We start from the raw sequence: 18,122 nt of genomic DNA on the forward strand, positions 1-18,122 counted from the left end.
TCTGCAAAACTCACCTGAGCTTGTTAGGGCTTAACTTTAGGTAGGGATGTGGAACAATTGTAGAAGTACGACTGCTTCTACAGTCAGAGAGTCTGATGAAGTGTAATATAAAGGCAGAGTGCCCTGACATCCAGAGTACATCCAAACATAGAAGTTTCTACTGAAACTAGAGAAACACGCCTGCTGATAATTGAAGAACATACACTGACAGGAGGGGAAAAAAGGCCTGTTTGGGGATATGTATTACTTCTGTACTGTGGGGAGAAGAATGTAGGTAGACAGCAAGACTAGAAAAGGTCCCAAGGACAGGCTGTGCATTCAAGCCAGGAAGGGGACAGAGAGATTTCAGAAACTTTTTTTTCCAGATTCTCTTAGCATTTCCTGTTAAATGACAAAAGAAAAAGAACACCACATATTAAAAGCAGTTAGAATACTAGTCTGTATCTTAGAAATTAGGTAAACGTCTCATCTTTGCTTCTCCTTTTACTGCTGGGGCTGACACAGCATCATTTAGATCTTGAATATGTTAGAGGAAAATTTATCATGCTGGGTCCAACAGCGCAAGAGACGTGAGGCTGCTGCCACTCCACGTCCAGGTCCAACCAGTAGGAAGGCTGAAGATGTAGTCCCAGCAGGCACACTCACCCAGAACACACATACACACTATGTATATACATATATACATTGCCAGCGACACAAATCAGGCACTCAGAGCACTGACATAAACACAGACAGCACTAGTGGCCTTATCATGCTCGGTGGGACAGAATGGAAGTCCAGTAGTGAGACTATATATATGTATGTGTATGCATATATATAAGGTGGATCCTTCCAGCAACTGGGCTTAGACACCTAGTCTGCCCAGTAGCTGGCCCCTGGATCTCATAGGAGCTGCTGAGGCTGCAGCCCTACTCCAGCTGCTGGTGCAGACCATCACACACACACATACCACTGACCGGGACTTCCGAGGTCCCTGTAGCTGATTCCCCTGTGCTCTCACCCCTACATTCCTGCAGAACCTAAAATTCCACCCCAATTCTATCACTCAGCAAGTTTCCTGCATCATAAAAATTGTGTTATAGAATTTTAATATTAAAAATATGAGATAAGGAGAAATTATTTTCATTATCCTTCCTCATACATATACACTTGCTAATACCCTTAAATTTTCTTATGAAAGTTTGATCTTTATTTATTAGTGCTATTTCTCACTTTTTGCTTTGGTTACATATTTTTTTTCAATGTCTAGCCATTGGGGTTTTTTAAAAAATTTCTATTACCATGGACTGAAATTAGATTCATCAGCAGTAATTGCTGACATGTATTATTTCTTTTCTTGTATTTGAGTGCACCATTTTAGATATTTTGAGTCCTTTTGCAGCTAATGTTACAGAACTTTACAAAGATAAATCTGGTCAGTTTTAGTACTATTTGAGGAGCTATGTCACGTAGCCTTACAGGCCTGTACAAAACCAGCATTTTTAGTGGTGATTTCACCTGCTTTTAGCTTGTTGTGTTCTTCACAAAATTGTCTTTTCTTCCTAGATGACTCCATTTATTCTCCTCGGTTTTCCTTTAATAATAGACTGCTTCTTATAACAGACATGCTATTACATCACCTTATCCTTCTGAGTTCAGCTACGTAGTAACACCTTGCACTTAACACACCAGTCGTGCTACTGGTGCGTATCCTTTCATACAGCTATCACCGTGGTCAGCAAAACTGCAGGTCAAAGGGGGTCACTTGATCTCTAAGTTTCTTCAGTAGCTCTCAGCTGTTATTACTGAAGCTTGTCAATGTCATGAGTATTCTCATGTTTAGTTCAAGGTAGCAGTATTCCACTTCATAGCTTCCCTTCTCCGTGTTAACCGATGCTGTGGCTCATTTCCAGTCAACCAGTCTCAAGCCACAGTCAGTGATAACGAGCACTCTCTGTTTAGGATTCTTTTTAAGTGTTGTGATTTCTGTGTCCTGTCATATTTGCTGCCTTTCAAAGTAACCCAAATCCATTTCACAGTTTATACTAACTGGGCGGTTTTGTTTATACAAGGACACCAACAGATTGCCCAGGCCACCAACAGAGTTTAAAACCAACATATATCATAAAGTTTAAACAGCAAGACTTACTGTGTTTAATACTTAGCATTTATTTTATGTACCACTATTAACAGCAATATTTACCTGAAATGCTTACTGTAGGTAAGTATTTTGGAAAAAAAACCCACATTTAATCTTTGAATCTTTCTCTGATCGTGAACAAGTCTTTAAGCAATTTGAAAAATGAGCTTTAATATTTAAAGCTGCCAGCACCAGTTGTCAAACACACCATTCCTGTAACAGCAATGTTGGTGTGTAACCAAAAAGGCATCCTCTCACACTGTGATTTTTAAGAAAGCTGCAATGAGGCAGGTGGAAAATTCCTGCTGCAAATTTTCACCGTATCAGGTGTCGCTTTTTCATGTAAGGCAACAGTGCCATCTGGAGTTAGTTTTGTATTAAAGCTAATTTACCATGGCAAAAGCATATTTCAGCTTTGTATCAGCATTTACTAAAGTCTTTTAAACTAGTCTACCTTTAAATAAAGGCCCATACTATTATACTATCGATATTCAATGATATTATAAATATTTATTAGGAACATTTTTGAAGAAAGTAAGTTCAACATACAGATGCTGTGACAATTTTGTATTTTGTATTTGTTGATGTTTGTTATTCTTTTCTTTCTTCAAAATCCTTAATATTGCAGTTTGGCAGTACTTGTAAAAAGAACTGTGTTAGCAAAAGTTATTTCATGACTAATATTTAGTTATATTTATTATATACAAAATCTCATTAAATGTTTTATTAAAGAGCACATTGCACAAACAGAACATTAAAAAGGCATTAACTAGGAAAGCCCAAGTACACAGAAATTAGAAAGTGCCAGATAGTGTATAATTTATACAGTCTTCATTCTTTTCTCTCTTCTATTTTTCCTTTTATCCTTCCATTGGGAACTGTTAATGGGGCAAGGCTTCAATGGAAAAACAGTAAAAAAAAGGAAGGTCTGGATCATAATTCTTGTGTAAAAGGGGAGAAATTAGCAGGCGATCTTGTAACTGCTAATACCATGTTAAGTTGCTTGACTGCGCGAACAAAATTATTTTAAGATTCGTTTTGTATATATGATTTTCAGCTATTGCCTTTTGGGGTTCTTTGGTTTGATTTTTCTTGTAGTAAGATCAGAAGTTTTATTGTGCAGCTCTCACAACCCAGAGTTGAATCATCAGTGTGCACTGAATGCTGACTGCAGCGTGTATTTTATATATTGCCTTAAGATAACTCAAGAGTATTGGCTGCTGATGAGAGAAGGCTGATTGTCCGACTGGGAGAGCAGGGGGAGATAGGGCGCCCAACCCAGGTAGTAGAGGTTGGCTTGAAAAGGCAGGAGAGGCAGTATCATTTGGAATACTCCTTTTTTTTTTTTTTTTTCTCCAGAGCTGGGAAAGTTTCTCCCACAGGTTTTCTCTTCTGGCAGGAGAACTTGCTGGCTCATGGCAAGGGCAGGATTTCATGAGAGGTTTAAAAGGATGTTCAGTTCTCCCTGTCTTTATCTCTTTCCCACCTTGCCTGTTTGTAGTGATTAATCACTTGCCCGGTGTTCAGAGAAAAAATAGGTCACTGAGGATACATGATGGTGCTGGAGTTTAAAGACCTGTAGACCTTTAAGACGTGCTCTAACTTCACCCTACTACTGCAACCATATTGGTGGTTTGCTTCTATCCTGGTACATTTTACTGCAACTCTAGTGTCTGGATGAGCCCAACTTTGGAAAGATTTTTGACGTCGCTATCTGTTGAGAATCCTTCTGAGGGTCCAGTCAGAGACAGGAAAATCAACATCTGAACTGCTTGGTCATTTCCAAACCAAACCTGAACATCCCTCATGGGGCAAGTAATAGTCATTTCTTCCGACTACTGGGTAATCCCACTAAATGCTCAGAGCCTATTTCAGATAGTGGGAGCGTGATTTCTTCTCAAAGAAAACTTCAAAAGACTCCTCTGTATTTTACCTATGAATAAGATACAGTCTCTGTAATTTGAATTTCATAAATCAAGAGTAGCTGTCTATCTTGCCTAAAAAAGATAATTGTTATATCTCAATCTGAAGTTACAAGTTTCAGATAGGAATCATTTGGTGTAGTTATTTAGCTTGTCATAGACAGGAAATCAGACTGGATGATCGCTGTGGGCCCTTCTGGCATTAGGCTAAATGAATCTCTGAGTAAGTAATTGAAATGTGGTAGAGAAGCTAATTTTAAGTTTCTATCAGCTATTTGTCCTCACTGCCCGAGCTTTTATTGGTGTTATACAATAACGGCCTCTGAGAGTGTGTGATGATTGATGCATAAGCTGTGAACTGGGATGGCCTTTTACTTTCTGTATCATCTCCCTGCCTTTCTTATCACATCCCATAAAAGCATTTGCCTGGCTTTGTCCTTGGAAGAGGAACTACTCACATCTCCCTTAGAGTCACAGTGGGCTGCATGCTGTAGTGCCAAACTGAAGCCAGTGCCCCCACAGGGAATATCTGGAGGATGATCCCAAAACCAGGGAGACCACCAGCTCTGCTGGGGGGAGGGAGGAGGGCTGGGGGAACCCGAACAGTGCAGCATACTGTTAGCTAAGACAGCTCAACTGAATCAAGCCCTAAGCCTTCATATCTGGAGTTAAAGCAGGGTACCTCATTTTAGCCCGGTCATTTAATAAGCTTTTTCGTTATTTACTAATGTCTCAGTTTATGCAATAAATCTAGAGCATCAAAACGTTAAAATTCAGAGTTGTAAAATATTGGAGCCAGGCTCTTTTCAATGGTTCCCAGTGACAGGACGAGGGGCAATGGGCACAAGTTAGAACACAGGAAGTTCCGTTCAAATACACGGAAACACTTCTTTACGGTGAGGGTGACAGAGCACTGGAACAGGCTGCCCAGGGAGGGTGTGGAGTCCCCTTCCCTGGAGATTTTCAAGACCCGCCTGGATGCAGTCCTGAGTAATGTGCTCTGGGCAATCCTGCTTTGGCAGGGGAGTTGGACTAGATGATCTCTAGAAGTCCCTCCCAACTCTGAAAAGTCCGTGATTCCGTGATTTATAGAAGCCAGACAAAGCTTGTGGTATCCCATGACACAGAAAGTCTTTGATATCATTTAGCTAATGACACTGAATGTCTCTTGAGTGTTTGTGTAAACAATAAATAATTTATCTTTAAAAATTAATAAATCACTGAATAATGCATGTACACCAGCCTGATTTATGGTGCTAATATGTTATGATAATGTGAAATTAAATGGAAAGCCATTTATGTAAGAATATTATAACTTCAAATAATGTCATCACTATTTATTTTATATTTGCATTTCCTCTGGAGTTGCTTTAGTATCTTCAATATTTGCGGAGACTGCTTTAATTTTTGCTTTAATGCTTTAATGTATGCTTTGGTAGCATTCAATCAATTTAAGCTTAGCACTTTGGTGCCATTGTACATTATTTAAGTAGCATGAGAAGATAAGAATAATACAATTTATACATAAACACATCTATAATATATGGTGTAATACACATATATATCATATAATATATATTTATATGTGTAAGTTGTGTGTATTATAAATATGTTTCTATCTATTTAATAATTACAATTTTATATATCCATGTAACCTCGGCCATGACATTGCAGATCTGATCCAAAGCTCATTAAAGCCAGCGCAGTATCTTAGCAAACTTCAGATCAAATCATGCAGCACAGTGATTTTTCCTTAGTGGAAAGAGATTAGAAAAGCATAGCATTAAGTGAAAGGTACCTTGTTATTATTGTCAGATTGTAAAACAGTCAGTCATTTCCTCTTTTTTTCTAAGAGAAATCCCGTGGTTTATTGTATTGACTAAACCTAGGTTTTCAGCTTTTGTTTTAATGTTTCAAGCAGTATGTAGGTGGAGGGAAATGGAGATTTCAGACTCAGATTTTTAATCTTTCTCATAGTGTTGTGGGTCCATTCCAAATTGTTTCAATTGACATGTTCCTTATACTACTAAGGCTGTATGCTATTACAGGATTTATTTATTTATTTGTTTGTTTGCTTGTTTGTTTTAACAAGAATATGACATACAAAAAGTCTTGTTAACAGCTCCCACCAGCTAAGACAGTGCAGAGTAAGTGTTACATATGCCAATTCTCAGCATCTTTAATTCAAACATACAGCATACACATGTACTGATAAAATCATTACTCCAAAATGTTCTCCAGTAGTTCTGAGAATGATAATTTTGAATTTCTTAAATTTGCATCAGATCTCAAATATGTTCCTTTCCCTTAACTTCTTTGCACTTTTGGTGGGGCGTATCTTCCCTTCTGCTCTTCACGCTTGCAGGCATACAAGGATAGGAAACAGTGAAAACATTGACTTTCCCTACTTCGAGCTTCTCACCTGCCTGGTGCATAACGCTGACAGAGAGTGTATCAGACCATGTAAGAGATAAGAGTCAGACTGTGATTCTGTACATTGCAGTCTTTGGACTGACCCATACCCAAGGCAACAAAGCAGTGACTGATGTGCAGGGGCCATGGCAAACTCACAGTTAAGCCCTGGGTGCTATTTAGGACAGATAAGGCTGTCAGAATATGTCCACCATGTAGGTCTGTTTTTAAAAGTTGTTTTGTCCCCACATTCTTTCTTAGTCCAACAATAAATGTTAGTGTTGTACTTGAAAGCGTCAACTAATTAACTGACTTTTCTTTGTCTTTCTGTATGGCTGTTCTGTGCTGTTATTCCACCCTGGATATTATATGGGGAACTATATTTATGGATGACAATGGTATCCTGTAATTCATCGTGCATCATAACTACACCTGAATAGTGCATGGGGAAAAGCATGAGGAGCACAGCTTTCCCCTAATGCTTAATTTTTTTGAAGGACAAAAGTCTGCAAGTATTCCTAAACCAACTAAAAAATCAAAAGATAAAGCATCTGAGAAGACAGAAAAAGATAAGTCCAATAAAGAAAGAGGATCACTTGTAGCTCTTGCATCTGGTCCTGAGTCTCAGGTGAGAACAAATCCAAGAAACTGGGTTTGTTGAATGTGCCGTCATTGTACCGAGTGTAAAGATATTTTCAGGTCTGCAGATCAGTATTACTAGCGCTTTTAGTGTATCCTTTGCGTTTCCCTATGCCCTGCTTTGCCACCTTTTTAGCTTTACAGTTGAGAGAGACTGAATTACAAACGTAACAGATATGCATCCTGCATTTAGAGATGTAATGTGCTCTTTTTTCTTGTTTATGAGTAAAACGGCTACTGGTTGTTCCTTTTGTTGGTCTAGTTTCTGTCTCTGCTGAGGGTTTATTAAATTCCGTGAATTCACCATATACATGTCCCATTAGTCCCTCATTGTAGTGGTTTTCATGGGTTCCCAGGGAAATGAAATAGGTCTTTCCGCTATAGTCAGTTCCTGTCTCGTATGTGACAATTGTCATTAGTTTGCGGACGTACAACAGCAGAAAAATTGGTACGTACTTGCCTACTTGCAAATTCTTCTTTCTCTGTGGTGGGATAATGTGAGTGTTCTGTGGTTGACCAAAAGGCTACTGCCAGCCTGTATGCCTCAAAAGGAATAATTGACTTTATGGATTGCAAACAGATTAATGGAAGGCAAAGAAGAAACTGACAGCTCCTCCTTTAATAGTATCGCTTTTGCTGGGAATTTTGCTGCCTCATGGCAGGTAGTTCAAGGGGAGGGCATCTCCATAGAGATTTGCATGAAGAAATCTGTACCGAATTGTTTTGTTGACTAAACCTGCTGCACAGCAAACTTTCCTATGATTCACATCCACGCCTGTAGAGTTCCGGAACAGTGCCTTGACCCTTCCTTCAGAGCAGTCCGAGTGGCTGCAGTTGAGATTGTGGGCCACAGAAATGCAATGCAGCTTCAGCCTGTGTCAGATTTCTGCCTTCAGCTCCAACGATGGGGTATGCTAGGAGTGCTGGGATGATAGCTCTTGGGAGTTCTGCAGTCTGCCCCTAAAACAGATGCAAGTTTCAAGATGGAACTGCTTGTAGGTAAAGAAGATACCCACCTTTAGTCTCAAATTAAAGCTGAACTCCTATCTCTACTTCTAAATCCTGGGCTTAAAGCTTCTGCAGATGGTACAGTTTCCAGAAATATACGCCACACAGTATCTTATTCATGGGTCAGACAGCAGAAGAGTCTCCTACACTTGAGGCACTACTTGCACCCCTACAGTTCTGGAGAAGCCATGCATTAAGGTGGTTTAGAGAGTTTGGGAAGTGATTGGAAGAATCAGATGCCTCATAAGACACAGCAAGATGTATTTCTATACAAAAGCCTAGTTATATCTAATAAGACTTCCAGCAAAACAGCTTGTGGAGGAAAGGAAAGGAAAGGAAAGGAAAGGAAAGGAAAGGAGAAAGGAAAGGAAAGGAAAGGAAAGGAAAGGAAAGGAAAGGAAAGGAAAGGAAAGGAAAGGAAAGGAAAGGAAAGGAAAGGAAAGGAAAGGAAAGGAAAGGAAAGAAAGGAAAGGAAAGGAAAGGAAAGGAAAGGAAAGGAAAGGAAAGGAAAGGAAAGGAAAAGGAAAGGAAAGGAAAGGAAAGGAAAGGAAAGGAAAGGAAAGAAGATAAGGCAGTAATTCCTACAAAAACTCTTGTTCAGACAGAGTTGAGAAGAACTGGAGGGTGGAGCATGCTGTATGGGAGTGGGGGGAAGCACGTAAACAAAATACCTCAAAGAGACAAAATACCTCTAGACATTGCACGGTAATTTTCCTTTCCTTTGGCAGCCACTGTGTAGTGATGCGTGTCAAAGTCTGTCAGTGTGTAATGTGTATCAGTCTGGAAATTACCAGGATACAGAAACATAACATTATTCTAAATATTGGTAGTAGATGTATACCAATGAATACATTATGTTCACGATACTTCACTTTCAGCAAGCTGCTTCAAACAAACCGTACTGGACTTTACGTCTAGTTAGCGAACAGAGAGAGGCAGACATCCTGGAGGTGAAGAAAGACACCCAGCGAGCAGATGAGATCAGAGCCATGAAACAAGCATGGGAGTCTGCAGAGCCAGGACGAGCTATCAAGGTAATATCAGACTGCAATCTTTGCAGTAATGTTTCTTCACAAGTTCCAGGAGCTGCTGTGATGGTAGAGAAGTTGCCAGAACAGAGACTTGGCTTCATATGGCTGTCCTCTTCACCACCCTGTGGAAGACTGGAAATTTTACACAGCTTAAAGAATCAAAAGTGATTATGTGCATGAATTCTGGGCAGGAACCCAGATCATCTCTGGTAGACTTCTGTAGATTACTCAAACTTTAGATTTGACTTTACAAAACAGGGGAAAGTTTCTCCTTAGAAAGCCCACTGCCTCTACCCAATTGCAAAGCTGCTACTTGTGACAAGTTCAGTGTTTAGTATGAGAAAATACAAGTGAGAAATACACTGCTACAAACATGCCAAAAAGATTTCTCTTGAAGAACTGGCACCTGGCCATATCATCACTCAAATTGTCCCCTGCAGCCAGGATTCCCAACTTCATTCTGGGTTGCAGGTTACCCATCAGCCTGTACGTGCTGCTCTGTATGAATTCACTGTTTTGGAGGAGCAAGACTAATTCAGATGTCAGCTGCAGCTGGGCTATTTTGGCATGACGTATGCTTAAGATAGAAAAATAATACAGGTTCTTCCTAGCAAAGCAAAAAGTTAAACTGCTGATTCAGAATTGGAAGCATCACTACCAAAAAAAAAAAAAAAAAAAAAAGGAAAATAAAGGAACACAATGCAGTCTTAAAACTTACCTAACAGTCATCCCCTATCACCACCACCACCGATGACGTTTGAGGGGTATTCGTCCAGAAACTCCAGCTCAGAAGCATTTTGCCCTTTTTGTATTACCTTTCAGAAATGAACCTCAGACATGGGTCTTCATAGGTACACTTTCAGATTTTGTCAGTTCTGTTCAATGTATCCAAAACTCCAAAATTTTTCTGACGCTACTTTATTAAATTCTGATCTAAGGAGAGATGCAGTACTCTGCAGCTTTGATTGGCTGTGCTGAGACTGAAAATGCAAGTACAGTGTCCTAAAGATTAGCTGGAAATGAACCCCCTTTGATGTGTAAAGAGTGTCTTCAGAATGCTAGTTCTATCACCATTGTCTTTTTTGATCAGAAAATCAATTGAATTACAGCTAAAGGGTTCCATTTTAAAAGCCCCTTTGGTCCATGACCTTTTTTTCTAAAACAGCCATTGTTAAGAACATTGCAGCAACTACATGTAATACGCTAAAAAAAAGAAGGTCTAACTTGGGGGTCTGATATCCAGACTAAATAGCTTCCCTTCTCCTTTCTTCCTGATCATCCTGCCCCAACATCTGCCCGTTCCACGGGTCACATGCCCTATGACCCTGGGAACTGGGTTCCTGACTCCAGGCGTGACTTTTGCCTTCTCCATCCTTTCTGGCAATTTGTGCCCTGAAGAGAAAGTCTAGTGAGCCGAAGTCACCTTCTGAAAAGACAGGCAGAAGTGGTGATACCTGGTTTTGGCATTAAAGGTTTATTAAAGTCTGAAAGAGTTTGCACCCATAGCTCCCATTTCTCAGGAAGCAGTCTAAATCACCAGGCTATAGGAGCTCCTAGGAGGAAGAGATATTTCCCTAAGGAGGTGCAGTAGCTGAGTATTATGATCGTACATTCAGTTATGAGGGAACAGACCTTGCTTTTCAGGTTTGGTTTTAGGGGGTGTGGGGCTTTTTTTGTTGTTGTTTTTTTTTTTTTTTTTAAATCGGAATATTATTTTAAACTACCCAGAGATCAGTGATTTTCCAGTATTTCATTGCATGATGATCTTTAGTGTAAGTATTCAATATCTCAGGACTGATTGAATGGGAGCCCTAGCATTGCTTCCGATTCCAGCCCCGTTGCTTCCGATTCCAGCCCCGGGCAGAGTTGCATACTGCACTCTGGTGTTAAGATTGTTACTGACAACGTTGTTTTCTTGTTTGGGATACGTACTAAATATAGCCAGGACGCATTCAGTGGAGAGAAGTGAAACCACTGAAAGTGTACTGCTTGCTTTTCATTTCACTCAACTACCATCTCACAAAGGTTTACTTCAGGGTTCTTATTCGTACACTCAAGACACACTTGATAGAAATTAAAGATGAAGTTTAAGTACTACTGCTAATTTTCTTCTCTGCACAACACATGAAAACTAAACAAATAAAGGTTCCAAAATGTTACTAGAAAAAATCGGATGTTTAATGTTGACAGTTTATAATTTAAGAAAAAAAATCTGTTGGAGAGATGGCTTGAATATGACTCTGACATGAAATGCGGTGCTCTTGTGTTTATATTTTTTTCTGCCCAGTGACTCACTTATGGTATTCCTGTTGTTAGAGGTGATGTTTTCATAGATTAAACCAGTGAAATATACTCCTCAGTAATATGAAGTAGCATCATATCTCACGTGCACTGGATCTGAAGATTTACTGTCTTATTGACCACTTATAGCTTCCTAGTTTTGAAAGTTCTTTGGGATTTAAAGTATGCATTAGAAGTTTTCTTACCTGGATTAAAACTTTGATCTCTAGGCTTTTCAGGAACGCATGCGGTTTATTAATAAGTATGCTGTGAGAGATACAGAGGAGCCCATAGCTGGGACTGAGACTGCCAGTGTAACACCTAGTTCAGGAGAAAGAGGTAAGGGTATAATTCTGCCAAGCATGTCATCTGTCCATCATGTTCAGCTCCTTAGAAAAGACTTCTGCATTAAATACTAGTAGTAAATGGATAGAACAGCCCCGATAAAGGTATCCACATGCATGTGGCATGTTTAGTCCCTATCCTCTATATCCCCTTTTTGGTTTAGCTATTGCATTGCTTTATTTTCAGACACAGATACAGCCTCAGCGCTCTGGGAGGCTACCAAGTTACCCTTAAGCAAACTTTAAACAGTCCTCCTGTACTAGAATTCTAACCTTAAATTAACCTGAAATTTTTGGAAGTTCAGTAGAAAAGGCTTAGTCCCTTGATTCCAAGTTGGGTCATTAATGTAGAAACATTAAAAAAAATTTAGCAACTGAAATAGCATGTCAGTAAGATACCAATACTTCTAAAGTACGTTTTCGTTATGATAATGTTCATGGAAACAGTTCATGGACAGTGGTGTGGAAGTGAGGTGTCAAAAAGTGCATACTGAGTAGCATCAGCTTCCTGGCAGCTTCCGTAAGTGTTGTCTAATTTTACATAGCAATTACAACTTCGACGCATTTGTATTCCTTGGCAATTACCAAAATCTGATGAAAATACAAACTGGGTGCAAGGCTGCAAGGCTGTTTGTTTTTTTTTTTCCTTCTGAGAATACTGCTAAGATCAGGCCATCACAAAACAGAAAGTATAATACCCAGTCTTCTTCTGACGATATCCGGTCATGGCTCATGTACACGCAGCTAGAACCTGCAACTAGTACATAACTTGTTAAGATTAGTATTTTCCCAGTCAGGTAAGTAATCCTCCTGGGAATGTTTCAGAACTTACAGCAGAAGTAGTCCTCACCTTATGCCATAAACAAACACATCATTAGTTACTTCTTGCATTCCAAAGGAACTCAAAAAAATATTATTTCCTTTAAGCTATTGGATAAGGACTTCAAAATTAATGGTTGTCTACCAAGAGCTTTATCGTAAATGAAGCATTTGGAGTCTCATACAATGTCTCATGAAGTAAAGAGATGATATGTCAACGACTCTAAATTGTTATGGTTCAGTTCCATAGAGTGCAGCAATACGCAATAATGTGCTTGAACATATCTGTAATGTTTGGTATCTTAATGAGAATTGTCATGTTCTGGAGAATACTTTTCTGATGGGCAGTGCCTAAGGCACTTCCAAAGTCCACGTCACCCTTCTAGACCAACAGAGAAAGCTGGTATCTTTCTCTACGTATAGACAGTAATTTTTTTTTAATGCTCAGAAACCTCTTTTCTTTTTCAGGTGAGAAAATTCCAGTAATAGCTTTTTTAGAGTTTCAATTGATTACTACAATGAGTAGAGTAATAAGAGAGTTTTTATGGACACAAACTACTGCAGTCATCATTAAGTCTCATCAAATTTCACATGCATTTTCCACACCAACTGAAAGAATGAAGGGTTGGACTAATCGCAATGCAGTTAAGCCCAGTGGCGTGTTTAATATCAGATGTGTCATTATATTGTGAGAATGCTACATTAAAGCATAACATGGTTACTATCCATGTGGCAAAATAATCTAAGATTGCAGAATGACATTTTTAAGTTGTCATGAGACCCTTTTTCTTTAGACTGGCATTTCCCAAACTAAAGCTCTGCCCAAAAGTGAATGTCATTTTTTTAAACTACAGCCAGGACTGAACAATCAAGTTTTTATTGATTTTTTTTTTTTTTAATAAAAGAATATGATTCCTTGCTGATTAGAAGTTGTTCTTAAATTCTTTAGGCACTTTAAGTTGAATGTTCTTGCTTCGGTACCTTCTTAAGTACCATGGATTTGGCCAAAATACATATATATAAATTTCTCTCTAGCATATGTGGGGCTTTTGCAGCATCTTCGATTCTATCACAAGTGTTGAAAATAAAAAGGCAGAAATATTATATCCTCTCCAACCGATATTCTCATTTAATATTGTATTTTGCTGAGCCGAAAGAGGAAAAAGCTATGTAAGTGTTTAGATGGAGCCTCCTAGCATAACTGAATAACCACTTCAATCTGTTCTGTTGTAGATTCTCTTAGCACAGGAAAGAAAGCATCACAAACAGCTATTGACTCAAGCTTACAAACGCAGCAAAAGAAATGGGAGCCTATAGACCTTAGTCCTTACATGAGGTAAACTGCAGCAAGAACTATTAAGTCCCAGTGAAACACCAAAATAGAAGACTGGCTAAGGATTTTCATATACAGGAAACAGTAAATGCAATCTATTTTTATGCACTTGTATCCAATCTGTAATTGGATGCAGTATAATTGATGTGAATTTATACTTCATCCTTCTCATGTCGTTGAAGTAAACTACAATTCTGTCACATGCTTGTCAAAGTTGCTGTGAAAATCCTGGCCCGTGTTCTATCTGTCATTTATGTTGTGTACACAAAATCACTCAGTAGTGAACGCAGAAGTGTAGATGGCATCAAGATACAGTTTTCAGCTTTGATTTTCCTGGCATGTGCAAATCTGTGCTTTCCTACATCCTTTTACAATTTATGTCCTTAACATAATACATGTCAAAGGAGCTGAATCACTGCACTGCATGTAACGAGAATGTGACATAAAAACCTGCAGAAAATGCACGTGCAGGCAAATATGTTTATTTCAGTGGTCGTCTTGAAAGAAGCACCTGTGAAGTTTGTCAGGATGTGGTGCTAGATTCAAACAATATAATTAACAATTGCAGTTCAGTTAATAATAATAATAGTTAATAGATGAATTAATTATATTAATTACGTTCTTTATTCAAAAGAGCTATATTCTTTATTGCATGTGTTGGTATGAACCTATCTAGCTAATACACATGCACCTGCACGTTTGCTGTGCCGCAGCTAGAACCCAGTTCATGCTTAAGTCCATTTGTATTCAATGTGGCATTTATGCAGCTCATTGATTTTCAGAAGGCCTTAGAACATGCTGAAAAAATCCCCAAATTTAATTTTAAATTGGAAGGGGAACTGGTGTTGTATTAAAGTGAATAACATTAAAACGGTAGAAAATATGGCAAAATACCTTCCACAGGCTTGAGTCTTCTTAGCATTTCATTTGTCTTCAACTCCTTGACTTTTACACTAGTCATTTAAGTCAAATTATAAAAATATATTATGCACTTAGCTGCCATTATGCCAACGGAAAAAAAAAAATACATTTGTCTCAGTGATGAATTATCATATCAAAAATGTCTGGAAAGATGATATTTCTTGCAAATTAAAAATAAGTGTCACATGTAGGAGTTTTTCATATGCTCAGAGATGAGCATGATTTTACAAATATTTTAAAATAGACACTCGAGTATAAGAGGACCTGGCCTCAGGAATGTACTTTCTCATTGGGGTTATATATAAGCAGAGGAAAAGTGACTCCTTAACCATATCTAACCATACGATGGTGACATTGCAGTATATAAGCCAAATGTGCACATATAGGTGTTAAGCAAAATATACACCACCAAAAACTGCATTTGAAATGAGACAAATATTTCTGTATTTCCTTCAGAAAAACAATGTCTGAGTGTGTGCTAAGAAATGAGTCTGTCATTCAACAGCAAGAGATGCGTAAAGTGGAAAAAATCAACCATTTTAGGGAACTTCGAGAGCTGACTTTGGAACAAAGAGAAAAAGAACAAAATGCCAGAGTTTTATTGAAGCACAATATACTTGAAATGTATGAGAATCTGCAGGTAGGTTTTCAAGATTACTTTCCAGTAACTACTACGGTGATATCCACCACTAGTATGAACGTCTTGATCAACTATTCTCAAGACTTTTGTATTCAGTATCAATAACTAGAAACAGTGAACAAGCTTGAAATTTTGCTTGGGCAAAGGTTAAAATACAGGTTAAAAGGTTAAAGTTTTCTAGGGAAAAAAAAACATTACTACACAACATCCTTAATATGATATTCTTAGTACTTTCTTGATACAGCCCTTTTCAAAAACACTATTTTAAGAAAATCAGCATAAGAGGATGGTTAAAAGTGAGAATAAACTGAGCATTTGATATCTATGGCCAGGTGTATATTAGATAAAACATCTCTGATTTGGCTATTTTGGGGGGTTATGGAATTGTATAGGGCTTTTTGGCAATTAATAAAGAACAAGATAATTTACATAGGAGGGTGAGTTGCTCCTAATGTGTCTTACAGCAAAGTTAGAGAACAGAGTTTTCATGGAATATGCATAATGCCAACAAAAAAAAAATGGAATTATTAATCTTTAAAAAATCATGTCTATAAATAATAAATTTGGTAGCATTCCTGTGTGATCCATTGTTAGGATTAACTCAGCCAATGCATTGCACGTGAAATTGGTACAAATATCTTAACAAAATTGGCTTAACCCTTGACTGTCAACAGGAGCAAAATGTTTTATTACACAGTACGAGCGATCAGCTGGTGACTATTTAGAGCTCCTAAAACTGGATAAGAGACAGTAAAAAAAATTTTACTTTAAACCAACATATTTACAGCAATCACTTGAAAACATCTCCTTAACGAGTCCCCAGGCAGCCAGTTTTATATTGCTTAACTACAAGTCTGCAAGGAGCCATAGTCCTCTACCAGTGACTGATTGATCCTAATAAGAATGCATGTCCAGGTTTTCAGATGTTGCTATGATTTTGGATGCCCAACGTATCATATATTAGAAGTGCAAATTTTTATTAAGAGTAGTTCCTCGACTCTTTCCAAAAAGTATGTCCATAAAAGATGTTTCACAGTAGTAATTTAAAATAAGAGGTACTTGTGAATATTCATACTGTGCTGATCAGCACTTTTACAGTTTTCTCACCTGTAGACCGCAGAGAACTATATAAAGGTATCCAGATATACCCATTTTCCAGGATGGAAATGTAAAGGAAAACGTTTTCAGAAGTGTTCAAGTCCCACTTGCCCTAAGTCTTGTGGAAGGTCAATGTGATTTAGGCTCCTTTAGTCTCTTAAAAGACTAGAGCTCCTAAGCCATTTTGGCGTTGCTGGAAACTAGGTTTTAAGGGACTTGTTTAAGATAACAAAGCAAGGCAATAAGTGAAGAGGGACTAGACCCAAATGGGTAACTAGTCTGTTGCCCTATCCTGCTTTCAAACAATTAGCTTATTATGCCAGCATTTTAAAAGGATTTTCAAGAACTTTCTCTTCTACTCCCTGGTGAAAAGATTGACATATAGCTGTGTCACTGTGACAAATCAATAAAAATACCTGTAAAAAGAAAAGGAGAGATGCCCTCCCTGTACTTACAGAGTCACAAAGAGAAACATACCAGGAAGGATGCGGTTGCTTGTGATGAAATCAGCTAATGTGCTGGGGGGTATTGCTGTTTGGTTTTGGCTAGGCATCCTTAGATGAAGCACGAGGCAGAGTTCACAGCATTCGGGAAGCATACAGAAGTAAGCTGCTAGAGGCTGAGCGCAGAAAACAAGAAGAGCTGGCAGCTCATGAAGCAGCCCTGCAAGCGGAGCAAGAGAAGAAAAGCCCAAATGCACACCAAAAGAAGCACGGAAAAGGTTTAGGGAAAAAAAAATAATTGCTAGCACTGCTGAATTGTATTTAACAGTTTGGGAAAGAAAGTTTACATGCAAAGATGAGAAAGAATGTTTATTATTTTCCATCATTTTTGTCAACTATATCTCATTTTATCTCTTTGCCTGGTGCTAGTGAAAAGAAATTGATCCAGTATTCTTCTTTTTAACAAAAAGCGTTTGGTATTTCGCTTCTCATAAAGGTACTCACTACTATTAAAGTCTGTGTGTTTTACTGGAATAAAGTTTTGCAACAAAAGTTCCATTCAGATTCTTCTCCCAAAATAAAGGTGTCTTTCATCCTCTTTTTCCAATCAAAACAGAAAGAGCTGAGAATGAACCAGCGTTGAAACAGTGAATGTAACCTGTCAGTTTTGAAGTCACTTAACTTGGCAGAAACGTGAGCTCCTTAAGTGGATGACAATTTGTGGAATTTATAATAATTAAATAGTGGCATACCGCACATTTCATATGCAGGCATTGGAAGGCTTCCCAAAGCCTAGTTCAGTAGACGCTCACAGGCTTTCTGTGTGCTGTAGTATTTTCCCCTTTCCTCATTCTCTTATGTGTTTTTGAATCTCGCAGGGCCTTTCTGTAATGGCAAAGTCCTGCTATGACCTTCCAAAGGTTGTTGAATGCTCCTTAAAACCCTATAACTCTCTTTATCTTTCCTAAGCTATGTTTTGCCCACAGTGGCTTTGCTCAAAGTGATTACAACAGCCCGCTGGGACCTAGACCTTTGGCTGGAATTTAAAAATATTTCTTTAAGGTAGAACCAGTGTGTGAGTAAAATGGCAATCACAGGCTTTCTACATGAAGG

The 18,122-nt window shown here is 38.4% G+C and overlaps 1 protein-coding gene across 1 annotated transcript in view; it reads left to right on the plus strand.

Annotated features, from left to right (window-relative positions):
* Positions 1–17,359, plus strand: part of ADGB (androglobin) — a gene marked incomplete at its 5' end in the record, with an annotated part of 117,023 nt that extends 99,664 nt beyond the window's left edge. The window contains 6 exons of the mRNA XM_082481754.1: positions 6,894–7,081; positions 8,979–9,134; positions 11,642–11,750; positions 13,808–13,910; positions 15,285–15,468; positions 17,116–17,359. Of these exons, the coding sequence (XP_082337880.1) occupies positions 6,894–7,081; positions 8,979–9,134; positions 11,642–11,750; positions 13,808–13,910; positions 15,285–15,468; positions 17,116–17,307 (932 nt within the window). The 3' untranslated portion in view covers positions 17,308–17,359. The remainder of the gene's footprint in view (positions 1–6,893; positions 7,082–8,978; positions 9,135–11,641; positions 11,751–13,807; positions 13,911–15,284; positions 15,469–17,115) is intronic.
* Between the last annotated feature and the right edge of the window lie 763 nt (positions 17,360–18,122).

This window comes from Vanellus vanellus (genome assembly GCF_965231255.1).
Source record: "Vanellus vanellus genome assembly, chromosome: 3".
Classification (NCBI taxonomy): Eukaryota; Metazoa; Chordata; class Aves; order Charadriiformes; family Charadriidae; genus Vanellus; species Vanellus vanellus.